Raw genomic sequence first — 13998 nt, 5'->3', positions numbered from 1 at the left:
GCTCTGTCCGTACGCTGATCAGGCTGAGCACCACTGCTACTTCAACAAATATTTTTATTCATTCTAAAAATACTGAATAGGAGCTTTTAAGAGCAATAATTTTGAGATATGGTAGCTGCCACTACAGCGTGCAGAGAGGTGAAGAAGGAAGACTGTGCAAATAAAGCATAAGCTGTAAAGAATTAAACATTATGAGCACCCATGTATTAGCAATAAAAATAATTTCCTTTTAGCTGTATCATTTTTCTTCTGCTGTTCTAACACTCCTTCTTTCCCTGTAGTCATTAAAACTCTGACTCAAAGACAACAGCGAAGGGGTCTGCCTGCCCTCCCCGTGGACACAGAGCTTATGTCCCTGTCACTTCAAGGCTGGGAAACTGCCTTATTTTCACTTTGACTGTTCCTCAACACACACTCACCATACTGAGCCTGTAACTGGAGCCAAATGTAGCAAGCTCTTTACCAAGACATATATTTTAAAAAAAGCATTTACAAGTACTAAGACAGAAGTCTTTTCTATGTTAATCAAAGGTTTTGGGGTTTCCTCCTCTCCATTCTCCTGCCTTCCCCAGCAAATTTACTGCTTCCCCTGCACAGCCTGCCTTCTTAAATCGTGACTAATTCTTTGTGGCTCTGGTGTCCACTCTGATAATCAGAAGGATTTTCATAAAGCATCACTGAGGAAAGATCGGCAAGATACAGAGAGCTGGAGCAGGCACTGTAAATAGAGGTATCCGCTGCCATGTTGGCAGGGCCAGCTGATTCAACTGCTGCCTGTCCCACAAGGAGTCTCAAGTATCTGGAGATGAATGCCAACTTCCAGAAACCAAGCAAGCAACATGCATAGAATTGCAAAGGTCTCCAAAACACTCGCCACTATGAAGAAACAGCAGCAGACACTTTTATACAATGCTGAAACCCTGCCTTTCAGCGTCAAACCATTACTGTGATGAAAAAGTATATTTTACCGTAATTACTGCTTATTTTCCCTTCCAGGGACCTTTTTGTTCATTTGCAGAGGATTCACTTGCTACTTGATACTTTTGCTTGAAAGCTTGCTACTTTTTTGCGCTATTCGCTCAAACTGAAGAGACACTATTTAGCCCAAAAGAAGCAGGCGAAGGCTCTCCCTCAGCTTTCCATCCTGTGCAGTCCCCCCACACAACATGCACAGGCAGCTCTCCGTGCCCCAGCAGGGGCACAGCTTCTGCTCATGCAGGGTTTTTCGGTGACCATGTCAAAGAGGGCCAGGGGAACCAGGCAAACCTCACCGGTTCCTTAAATCCTGATCCCTGCAAAGCGAAGGCCTGCACGACTGCCACAAACTGAGTTTTAGGCTTAGCTGCAGTGCTGGGGGATGTGCAGCCGCCAGCTGTGGCCACCGTGTATAGGCTGCAGCTACAGAGCTGTGACAGAGAAAGGAAACGACACCAGTGACCTGGCTAACCCTGGGAGGCAATGCCACCAGGACACAGAAACACAGATAGGAAGCTGAGAGCTGTGCTCCAGTGAGGACAGCCAGGGCGCACATTGAAGTAGCAGGTATTTCAGGATGTCCAGGAAGAAGCTTAAAGGTTTCAGGTTCAAACCAGCCAGCACCTCATTGCAAACCACTCTTCCCACCGGAGGCTGCTGAAATGCAGGGCACAGACATTGTCGCAGCAGCGGGAGAGCGCACGGCGGGTGCCCACCACAGCTGGAAGAGGAAGACGAATGCCACTGCTGCCAAGATGCCAGCCCAAATAGCTGCTTTAAGAAGCAGCAGAGCAAGGTTCTCCCAGCTCCATGGTGAACAACAAAATCCCTACCATATCACTGCACAGGGGAGCCACCTGAGAAGCCTTGGTCAGTCATCCCCAGCCCATCAAGTGCAAGAGCCACGAATCAATGACAGCTTCCTGGGAGAGGACGCACACCATGCTGGTTATCTAACTGCGTTTAGGCTGAAATTCTGAGGGGGATGAAGACAAAAGTGGGGAGTGCAAATAATGATGCTGACAGCAAGCAGCCTGCCCCCCACCATGAGGGGACAGCAAACAGGAATAGTAGGAAGATACGGGTGCTGCTGTGATGGCAGGGAGGGAAAATGGGGGAAAAAAAAAGAGTCTGCTTTGGACAGAAAGCTTTAAAGCTATTTTTTTAAGCCCCTCCTTGCTTTTACTTAGGAACTTCAGTAGGATTGTTTGGTCCTTAATTGAAAGGCTGGATATGAAACAGCCACAGCCAGCATTGACACCACCTTTCTTCTTATCTGCACTGGTTTTAATTCTCTCATTCCCTCCCTCCAAGCACATCCCAGTTTTTACTTTCACAGACTTCTGGTTTGTTTTCATGGAATACAAAAAACAAACAAACAGAAAACCAACCAAGAAACGTATTTTCATAAGTGAGCTGTCTTTCAGGGGAGTTCCTGAAGCAAACTCAGGAAACTTATTTTGTTCCAAACTCTGCCACCACTTTCCCCTAAGCCTCTGAACAAATTTTGCTCTTTCAGTTCCCTGTTTGCAGAAGCATCCTCTTAGACTGTGCCTCTGCTTTTGGGAGCAGGGTGAGGAGAGGTGGGGGACATAACCACACCCCCATGCTGCCGTGGGCACCAGGGATACCTCCTGGGAATCTGCTGGCAGCCACCAACCCGCTGCGATTTCCATGGGTCACGTCCTCACGCTAGACTCTACGTTGGGTAATTATACACAGAATTTACCTATTTCATGCCTAATTGCACAGGCACAAACTTTTGCTCCACCCCCGAAACAGCTATAACCTACCAGCGGCACTTGCGTTATGACAGGCAACTCTCCCAGCCCCAGCTCCAATCTCAGCCCCTCTCTTTGCCAGTCATCCCCTCCTGGGAGGGCCCAGCAGAAGAGAGAGGATGCGAGCAATGCAGGAAAGGCCAACACCAGACCACGGCTGTCTGGTGAGCTACGGGCTCCTGGGCTGTGAAACATCGCCTCTAGAAGAGAAAGGCAAGACCCACTCACAGGCTCTTCTGAACCTGAAAAAATGCTTTGTCCAGAAGATGCTGGCCAGAGAGATTCGTTTAATGGAGAGGGCGGGTTTTTTTGTGCAGTGAGCACAACTGTTTAACTAACTGAACATATATACTTGCAGTTCTGAAGCCAAAGCTGGAAAAGAAGCTCCACAAAACCCTCTCTGAAATCTCTTTTTCCTCAAAAGTCTGCCTCTGCCCCAAACACAGGGGTTTCTGAACTGGCTTTGATTAAACCACATTTGTCGACTGAATATTTATTGTTCTGCCCCATTAGCATGTAATATGCTCATTTACACACAGATCCATAGGGGAAAAAAGGGAAGAATTTGAAGTTTCAAAGTGAGAGGGAAAGATTTCTACACAGGTTATTTTGGGAAGGTCCTTGAATTATGGAAGTTTTGAGCAAAACAGCATTTTGACCAGCTCTCCTACAGTCTCTTAATATTTCCTTATTACAAAGTATGAAGTCATCATTTACAGGTCACTCTAATAATAAGCTCAGTAGTTGCCGGTTTAAAAAATATGTTTGCAGTAGTGCCGTCAAACTGTCTGGGGAGCTGCTTAACAATTTAGCTTTTTTTGCAGTTCTTTTGAGTTTTCCTTGCTGAAGATTTACACCTAAAACAGATCTCTGCTCTATTAGCTTACAAATATCCTCAAAATAACTAAGAGGAAGGAAAAAAAGCCACAACAAAACCAGAAAAATCCACAAGCTTAAGAGCTAAGCTTTTTAAAAGTTCCTTTCTTTTTTTTTTCTTTAAATCCAGCATAGCTTCCTTTTCTTCCTGTAACAGAGGTATTTAAGACATGAAATAACATGTGAAAAAGAGGGTATCTGAGTAACAACTTTTTCAAATCTAACATGTTCAGTTCAAACTTTCCCTTTAAGCTGAATTTCAATTGTTTGCAGGAGAAAATTGGGCAGTAAATAACAGACATAAATGCAACCCAGCATGCTAGTGTCAGAGGGCAGCAAAACAGTAAGTTTTAGGGGCATTCTTTATGGCAAATTGTTTTAATTGCTTATGTCTCTCCCAATTTGGAGGAGTCTCCATGCTATGTCAAGCTTGGCTCGCGTCCTTCACCTCACCTTTTCTGTAATGAGCGCTTTTTTGGTTTAATAAACAGAAACACCACAGACCAGGCCGCACAGAGTGCTACGCGATGAAACAAGCTGCCACAAACCCTCAGTTGGGGAGAGGGCACGGATGGGAAAAGGAAGCCACTTCCTAGAAATGGATTTGGGAAGCCGCGTGGCGGGAAAACGCACTGTGGCACCATCCCATGGCATGGCTGCATGGGATGTAATGTGGGTCAGTGGTGGGAACCTTACTCACTGTGGGGGTACCCTGGAGTTACAGAAAACTGCAATGAAGGCACTACAGAACTGAGAGTGGGGAGATAAAAGTGCAACCAAAAACACAATTACCACTTGTAACTGCAGCTTCCTAAACTTGATACAGCACCTATCGAACTTCAGAAACTAGCAACCACAAACAAATCGCTGGATCGCAGCATTTTAAAACTGTAAATACATTTGCACCGCTGCACACGGTTTATCTACATTTTAGCACAGTGCCAGGGAAAAGGCCTTCTCCTCAAGTGCTGTCTGCATTTGACAAGTGTTGACACCTTTAATCGTCACCTCCATATTGTACTTTTTTATGCTATAGAAAGCTTGCCAGTGCAACATTTGGAGGGGGATGAAGAAAGATCAAGGTAAGGAGATACGCTACAACTGTGGAAAGACAACAGACATTCACAAAGAGAAATCTCCGAGGCCAAAAATTGAAGAAACAGAGCCTTGTAGCATAGCTAAGTGACCAGTTATTGAGACAGAGTGTTGGCTCTGAGCAGCTGGTGTCACTAGGACCCCAACCCAGAAACACAAGCCCTACAGGGATAGCTTTTTGGAGCTCACCACTCTCCAACTCTGAGCCAACAAAATTGCCGAACAAAAGCCCCATGTTCCCTCTCCCTGTTTTCCTGGACGTACATGATCAATCAGATCATTTCCAGACTGCTTTCCTTTGGATAACCCCTGCATCCCTGTCCAAACCTCCGTTTGAGTCAGCCAAGGGGGAAGCTGAGCTGCCATCAGCTTCATTTGAAGCACCAGGATTTTCAGAAGGTACTTCATGGCAAACGCGTGCACAAAACCACAGGCTCCCAAGGGACTTCTCCCCTGTGCACGGGCCCGGGTGAAGCAGACCTGCCCGCTGACTTGTGCAGTCCTGTTTGAAGTACAGGGATAGGGTACTGAAAGGATAGACTTTGGGAATTAGCCTCTCTCTGTCTTGCCTAATAGCTCCTCACCAAAGCAGTTCTCTGGTTTACATGTTACAGCTGGTGACAACAGTGCACCTACTTTTTAAGTTAAACTGCCCCTTTTATAAATATTCAATCAAAGCCTCGTAACTTTACACTTGTAATTTGTGCTAAGCTTATCCTATTGATTTTACGCCTCAACTTCACCTATACCCACAGCCACTTAAAGAAAATAAACAAATGTCGAGTTGACCTTTCAGCTTCATGAAAAAGCTCCTCTACGTGAGGGATTTGGTATCTTTGAAGATCACAAGCGAAGGTATTCTTAGGTTCTTCATCGCAATCTGAAGCATCAGCAAGCAACACTGCCACCAGAAGCCAGGGGAAGGCACACAGCACTTCTCCTCAGGCAGTTCAGACCACTTTTCTTCCCCTTTAGGAGAACAGGCAATCCCTAGCCGATTAGCACAGTTGGCGCACACGTTAACTCCCTACTGCACTTTTAGCTCAATCCCAAAGATTCAATGAATATATTTTTATTTAAGTGCTCAATCACTTTCTTGCTGAGAGGACAGATTCCTTTGAAGTGGGAAACCCAAACTAAATAAACACATCCATCAGATCCAAGTCTCAAAATAGAAGCCGTTGCGTTGCTAGATTAAGTTATTCTGAATGCAATTTTCTTAAGTGAATCTAATGCTCACGAAGGGCCATAGTGACAGAGATGTTAATTCCCAGCTGCCCGGGAAGGAGCAGCACGCCAAGCGGCACCAAGCAGCTGCACCACCTTCTCCACAGCATCCTGCAAGAAGGGACCAAACCCAACGGCCAGGCCAAATGCTCCTTGAGGCCAAAACCAGCTTAGAGATAAGTGCCTGAAAGCCAGGACAGGGACAGTTTGGGATAAATGGAGTCATTCACGAGGACCCACAGACAGCCCAGCTCGTGGTAGCCCTTCCCTCACACCAGCCACACACTGGACCAGTGTCTGTCCGTGTGAGACAGACGCAGAAGATCACAGCGGGCACATAACACACAGACTGCAAAAAGTTCAGCGACTATTAAAGCCGACTCTTGCACATCTGTCTTCTTCTGAGAGACGCAGTGTTTTACCACTAGCAAAAAAAAGCACATGCCTCTAGTAGGACTTCAGAAATATTAGAGCAGCAGTAGAATGCTTTTGTGTGGGTTATTTCCTTCCCATATCAGGAGGAGTTTTCCCTAACTATAAACAGCAGTTAAGTACTTGGGAGGAGCCAGGCCTGCGGTACCTAGGGTTTTCAATGCTTGTAGCCATGCAGCGCTGCAAGTATCTGGAAAAAGTCTTTTCCTCTTTTGATGCCTGAACCTGTGGAGCTTCAGGCTTTCTTCTTGAGCCATATCCTCCCTGGCACTTGCAGCCCATAATAAGCCGTTCTTATTAACATTTTTTCTGGGCTGGGATTAAGCTGGAGAAGAGGTGGCACAGTACCAAAACAACAGGAATGACATTTTGCTTTTAAACCACCTTAAAATGTAAGCAGCAGCTCCACCATTTACAGTGTATATAGAACTAGCTCCTAGATACATAGAAAAAGAGATTTAGGACACAACATACACACATACCGATATACAAAAGCTCCAACTTTGATGATTTGTAATGGGTGGGGTTTTTGATTATGCTTCCATTGAAGCCACACACACAAAACTGCTGCTTCTGGACTGAGACATCAGGAGAACATTTTCTTTCCCCCTTGCCCATTCACAATTAGATTTGCTAATTGCATCACTCTGACAAGGAGAAGGCATCACAAACATAAAGGCTGTTTTCTCCACCAGTATGTGCCCAAAGACCATGCTAATGATGGACCTATGTACATAAGACTCTGCCTGGATCATGCCATCTTATCATGAGCAACCAGATCAAGCTTCAGACAAATGCCAACCCTAGAGGCACCGCAGTAACTTCTGCCCCCTTTTCAAAATGCAGAGTTCATTTACTACAGAGAAGAACAGAAAGCACCACCACAACTTGGCCCACGACCATTCATGGCTTGGATTTGTATTTCACAGAGACCTGGCTCATATCTGGGTCTGATCAGCTGTGACGCAAAAGTCAGAGCAGCTGACAGATGCACTTGAAGCAGCGAGGTCCCTCTATGAGCGCTGAGCAGATTCCTCTTCTCCCTCAGTGCTGGCATTTGGCGTGACTCGCCAAGCCCCTCAGCAAACAGTGCTAAAATTTGTCTCCCATGCAAACCTGAATAAACCTGGGTAAGTTCTGCTTCCACAGAGTCGAGAAGCTTTTTGTTCCTCCTATTTCTAAGTTATTTAAGGAGCTAATCAGCATCATTTAACTTCATTGAGAAGACATGTGCCGTGCAGGGTGAAGCGGCAGAGCCTGAGTGCTGGGTGAGCAGCTCTGTCTGGGTTGCAGGGGGAAGAAGGAGACATGCGACAACACCAGAGCTGCCTACAGCCCTCAGAGCATCCTGCTCCAATGCCAACTTGGGAATTAGTGCAGAGTTTTCCGATGGGTGACACTGGAGCAGGAGCTGAGCCCCAACATCAGTGGTACAAAGCACATTTCATACTGGGCCGGGAAGCTTTCAGCTGACCACGGCTCCTAGCAAGTGCGTACAATTGCAGAGTCAGCAGAAACTATCTCTCAGGAAAAAACAACATTATGAAAAATCAGGTTCGTGTCCTTTTGCAGCTGGATATGCTAGCGCTAACACTCCCATACATACCCTTTGGCGTCCCAAAAATTCCCCACAAGCAAGTGAACCTGCCTGTTTTCAGAGAGATAGCAAGATGTAGCTAGGGAAATAAAACCCTCTTACTGAAGCTTTGTAGCCACTTATTCTTGCTATTTCTACCTGCATCCTTCCTTCCATCCATAATATCCACATAATTTTTCCTGGGATGTCAGTTCTTCAAGACAGAAGCTATATTGATACCCCTTGCCATTCTAGAAGCACACAAGGAATATCCAAAACTTAGGCAGGGTAAAGGGGTCCTGCCTATAAACATTGTTCCTTATGTTCAAACTCTCTCAGCAGAATTCCTCATCATTTTCAAAAGGATATGCTGTGTTTTGCAAGTTGACATAAGGTGTTTATAGATTGTATCCTCTAACCTACTTAACACTTCCAGCTGCTACAAAGAGACAGTTTAGCCACAAAGAAATGAACTCACACTCCACAAACAGATAAGAACAGACAAAAGGGAGGTTGCAGAAATGTTCTATCTTCCTACAGAATGTTTCATTCATTGGGAAAGATGGAGGAGTAAAGATAAAATTATTTTCTGGATTAATTTAAGACACAGAGGAATTATTCTTCTTCAGTCATTTCCTTTGTCCCCACGTTCCCATCAAACAGATGGGAAAGGTTTGCTACCCCAAAACTAGTCTTGTTAACGAAAACATAAGAAAAAAGCCACACGTGTTAGAAAACAAACAGCTGTCTCCATCTCCCATCTTCAGTACTCTCACGATGCTGAGAAACCACCAAAACATCTCTTGAGCACATTCACCAGGTGTTACTGTGGTTTTAGTGCTATCACGTGCCATTTCTCCTGCAGCCACCCAAACCAACTGCTTTGCTTTCTTCATTTATCCAGCCATCTGACAAGAATGTGTACTGTGGTGCCAGGGTTGTACACAAACTTGTGATCCACACTCTCCTGCTCCTACAACTCCAACTTGTAAAAGGCAAATCGGCTGCCAGTATTTTTTTTTTTAAAGAGAAGAAAAAAATGAGAAGGGAAAATGAGATCTCCCTAACAATAGCAGATTTTGGAAGATTTGAAATCCTTCTCATACACCCTCTCCCCTCCAAAAGCTCCACTGAAATTACACTACAGTTTTCTTCTTTTAAGGCTTATTAGACATGTTGTGCCTGACTACAGGTTGGTATTTTTAATTTTACAGAGCAAGAATGTAAAGTGTTTGCCTTGTTTTTAGAAAGGCTTTTTTTCCCCTACATACACTGGTAAACGTAACTTTTTTCCCATTCCAAGAAAGCTTTGCTCTCTCTGCTGGTATAGAGAGACAAGGCTGCCTCTGTCAGAGATGGTCCCTGTCCTGGGTCTGGCTGCCTTTCACCCCCGGGGGCTTTTCAGGCAGCCGGGTCCTTCCAAGGCGGAAAAAAGATTCAGCGCCCTAGGGCGGCTTTTTAATCCTGCCTAACACCTCCAGGCAACAGATGCATCAACAAGAAGTGGCTTTGTCATGCAAATGGTGGGGCGCAGGTACACATTGCAGGGCTGCTCTGCACAAATGGCCTGGGACTGACACCCCAGGGGAGACCTCCAATGCTTGCTGATCTCGGCTGCTCCTTGCCTCCTGGCCCTGACACATCTTTCCGAAAAGGGAGGCAAGAGCAAACCTGCGGGGTGGCAGTTGGGACCCCGCAAAGGTGGACAGGCCATGCAGGGCTGGAGCTGTGGTTAACCATGAAGCGAGCGTGTCATCTCCTGGATGCAGTGTTTTGATCTCGCAGGCATTGAAACCCAGCTGTCAGCTAGGAGACTAACAATTAAACAAAAAAATTATTAAATAACTCAAGCGCGTAGCCTTGTGGTTAAACTGAAGGAACTCCAGGCTTATGTCAACATTGCAGCCCTGCAATATTACTGTTTTACCGAAACAGTGGTGCTGCACTAACATGCAAGAGCAACGTCGAACTAAATTAGCCCCTCAGATGTTTGGCAGGCAGCTTTACAATTAGAAAGCAGACATGTTTCCCTGCTCCATCGTCCCCTCCATCGTACCCCCCTAGGATGGTTCCTCAAGCACCTGAGCAGGCAGCCTCCACAAGAAGCAGACATTCTGGGAGCATCGATGCCAGATCAGTAAAGAGTGGCAGCCCCACAGCACGCGTATGCAGAGAAAATCCTCAGTGAATAATTAAACTGGATTTTGTTGTTCAAAGCCTTGCACCAGCACTAGGGACTGCCTTAGGAAGGTAAAGTGGGAAAGAGGGGGTAAAAAAAGGTCTAAAGTTTCCTGGTCCTGAAACGTGTAGGTTTGAGTCTCTGTGCCCTCTCAAGATGCTGCATCCATTTCCCCTTGATACATCCGAACTGAAGTTTTCTGTAGAGCAGTGTTTGTAACAACAAATACCTACAGACCACGGCCATCATGCTTCATCCTAAATGTCTGTAGGCCTCTGAACTGTAATTTATATACAAACAAGGTCCTTTAAAAAAATAGAGCTATAGAAAGCAATATATTATGTGAGGTTTTGCATCTTTCAAACGCAAATGGTGACATATAAAAAGGGCAGATCCATGTGTTTCCCAGTACCAAAACACACTGTCATTCCGAATCCAAACATCCACTAATTTAACATGCTTTGCTACTGTCAAATTACCAATACAGATTAGGCCCTTTCTTTTTGTTTTTGAAGCCAAAAGCCACAACCCTGAAGAAAAATCAAGAACGTCAGAGAGCAAAATAATGCCAGTTGTTTGACAGAGAGAGCCAAGTAAAAATCTAAGAACCAATAAAATTGAAAACTGCTTTATCACAGAAAAATAACAGTATCCAACTTCCCATATCACAGCACACACAACTGCAGCAGCATTTTTTCAGCAGCATGCCTACAAGCAAATTTGTTTCCCGCTCCACTCTGGTTCTACTAATATAATTTCCACAGCTCATTTTAACATTGCCTTGCTATCGCTTTGTATGTATACCAAGAGGTTTACAAAAATAAATGGGAACTGACTATGCAAAATTAAAAGTACATTAAAATCCATCAAATGTGCATCTACACCAATGGAAACAGAGCAATCAACCTGGAAGAATCAGTGCCCACCACAACATAAAGGAAAGCGGTAACTACTGCATCATGGTTGATGTTAATTTCTAAACGACCGTTTCACAATTTGTGGCTCAAGATACAGAGTATGTTTCAAGCAATACTGCCAGATACATAAATCCTTCACACAGAGCAACTGATGGCAGAAATAAATATCAACCAGCAAAGAGCAATGCCATATCTGAAGGCAAAAAAAGAAAGAATCCAATCTTTTCATCTTACTGACAAGCAACTTTGGCAGTTCTGCTTCCAGCCCACGATTTTCTTCAACAAATGAAGAGTTAAAGCCAGAAAATTCACATCTGTCCCAGTCACTACAAAGACGGCATTTACATCATTCTGCCATACATTATCCTACAGCCATCCCCCCTCCCAAAGCCCCCAGCCCTGTTCAAAGGACGTCAGACACCGCAGACGTTAATCTCAGCTTTTCCACTACGATCGCGACCAACACCTCTGAGAGCTCTTAAACTCCACTGAATGGAGGCTCTGAACAGCAGAACCACAACCTTCACCGTCACTGAAGCTACCCAAAAAAAGCCCCTGCGCAAATACACACTGCAGACCAAAGAAAAGCTCGCCAAAAACCAGTCTTTGGAAGAGATAACTCACTGTTCTGGGGATGGGTGGCGACAGAGATCCATTAGGCATGTACGGGTCGTTATTCATATTTGGCATCATGATATACCCAGAATAACCAGAGTATGATGGTCCCTTGCTGTATAAGCCACTGTCTGGATGCTTTCCTATGGAAGAGGAAACAATGATTACATTATTCCCCACATACACATTTCTTGAAAGTTAGAGCTCTTAAACAGGTACCGTGCATTCATTAAAATGTTCTGCATGCAAATGTTTCCTTACTTATGGAAATTACCTCTGACAGAAACTGGTCCGCAGCAATTTGTAATATTTTTTTAAGAAGAGTTAATTCTTAAAGGAGCAAGTACTCTCAGTGAGGAGTTTATGCTTAAAATACGGAATAGCCTCAGAGTAACCAATTTATTTTGCTAGTCCCTGTTCAAATCAAGGCAGAAACACCAGTAATGACATCACATTTCTCAAGTAGCAGTTTTCCCCCATTTTATAGATCCCTCTAGGATTTGTGGATTCAGAAGTATTGCCAGTACGGGTTCCCAACATCATTGTTAGGAAAGGGAGGAACAGGGCAGTGATAACTAGATATAATCATTTCCCTTTCTTGCTAAGCCACTGCGTGCAGAGAACAATTCATTCTGGCTACGCTCACTGGGAACAATTAGAGAGCAGGGGCTGGCTTGAAAGCAGACCCTAACGATTTGGGATGGGGGACACACACGCTGTTGAATACACATGGCACTACAGTCAGAAGGGAAGCCAAGTGAGGGAGGCTATTTTGTAGGAAAATAAAGAATTTGGGTCCAAGTCCTGCAGATGGGAGGGAGGTGAACAGGTCTCCCACCTATACGACCATTGACAATTATACTGCTTGAAGGTGAGGTTTTACGAGGATGCAAGGCTGAAAAAGAAACTATACAGAGCTGACCTACCGCTTCCTGTCAGAATGCTAGAGCATGGACATTATTGCTTTTACGTTGTTTAATGACCAATTTGGAGAAAGATCACCACAGAGTCCCCAAAAGCACCAGGACTGAACTGCTTCTGTCTTCATATGGAATTTATGATTTGGTTTAGTTTGTGATCCTAAACATTTCATTTTTAACACAATCTCTTGTCACACAATTCACATTCTTTGTACGTGTGTCCAGCTTCTTAAGCGATATTCAGTGAACTCTGTTATTTCCTCTTTCCTTCTCAATCAAAATTAACCAGCTGGTACATTAAAAAAAGCAAGAGATCTGTTTGTGCTTAGATTTGGAAGAGGAAATTTAAGTGACAGACTTTGGCTATGGGGGAAACAGCACAGTTTCTGAACACACAAAACTCAGCTGCACTGTATGAGTGAGGAGATGTGTTTAAGCGGATATCCTAAAAATAGTTATTCCTTCAGCAAAGATCCATTTGGCCTACTTATCAGTTTCTAAACAACTGAAATACCATTTGGTCACTCAAGATACACATGCTGCACATTCACCTCCTTTTCAAATGCGTTTTGGAAGCACCCTGGCATTCTCCTTCCCCAGAAGGTACTAAATTTACATTTTCCAAAAGAAATGAAGCTCCAGTTTGAGGACCGTGCACAAGCTCACAGGGGGACAAAGATGGATAATGCCACAAGACAGGACCGCGCTACTCACCTTCCTCGGGGTGCTCTCTGCCTTTATCATGGTAGGAATCCTGCCCTTGAGTCTGCCTGGAAACCTGACCACAGGGAATCCACCACCAGAAAAGAAGAAAAAGGAAGAAAAGTCATTGTATTTGTGCTCATTTATGGATCACAGCGCTACAGCTTCTTGTAGAAAGTCAAAAGTTACGGCAAGAGATAAGCATCTTTCTTTTCCCTCTTAAGTTGCTAGGAAGGCAGCTGTACCAGAAACGTTTGTGTAAACGATCGTTTTATGACAATGTTAATAGCTGTGGGGCTTTGTGAAGCGTTTCCAGCAGAAGCACCCTACGTTTAACGAAAGGGGCTTATGCCTGTAAAACACTTGGAGCTTCGGTGATGATACCAAAAATAATAAAAAAATCGGGTTGCCCACATCACCAGATCTTTAGGTAAAAAAAAAAAAGAACAAAAATTGAAGAAAAGAAAAAAAAAAAAAGGAAAATAAAAGGGGAAAAAAGGGGCAGGTTACCCGCTCGCCCTGAAGTTGTTTTAGTATCGGAAATTTCTTCCCAAACAGTTTTATGCAAATCCTTTAAAAAGTTTACAGCTATTACTCCGACCCCGCTAGTTTCACCGAGGAAATTCCATGGCCGTTTGAGGTCTAATACCCCCGCACCCGTCGGGGGACTCGCGGGAACTTTCCCGTCCCGGGCCAAAGAGCG

The 13998-nt window shown here is 44.6% G+C and overlaps 1 protein-coding gene across 1 annotated transcript in view; it reads right to left on the bottom strand.

The window, feature by feature from the left end:
- LEF1 (lymphoid enhancer-binding factor 1) overlaps positions 1-13371 on the bottom strand; it is a gene marked incomplete at its 5' end in the record, with an annotated part of 66286 nt that extends 52915 nt beyond the window's left edge. The window contains 2 exons of the mRNA XM_010188069.1: positions 11683-11816; positions 13308-13371. Of these exons, the coding sequence (XP_010186371.1) occupies positions 11683-11816; positions 13308-13371 (198 nt within the window). The remainder of the gene's footprint in view (positions 1-11682; positions 11817-13307) is intronic.
- Positions 13372-13998: the final 627 nt, after the last annotated feature.

This window comes from Mesitornis unicolor, unplaced genomic scaffold (genome assembly GCF_000695765.1).
Source record: "Mesitornis unicolor isolate BGI_N332 unplaced genomic scaffold, ASM69576v1 scaffold45900, whole genome shotgun sequence".
NCBI lineage: Eukaryota > Metazoa > Chordata > Aves > Mesitornithiformes > Mesitornithidae > Mesitornis > Mesitornis unicolor.
The sequence above is the reverse complement of the archived record's forward strand: the minus strand, read 5'-3'. Positions and strand labels throughout refer to the sequence as shown.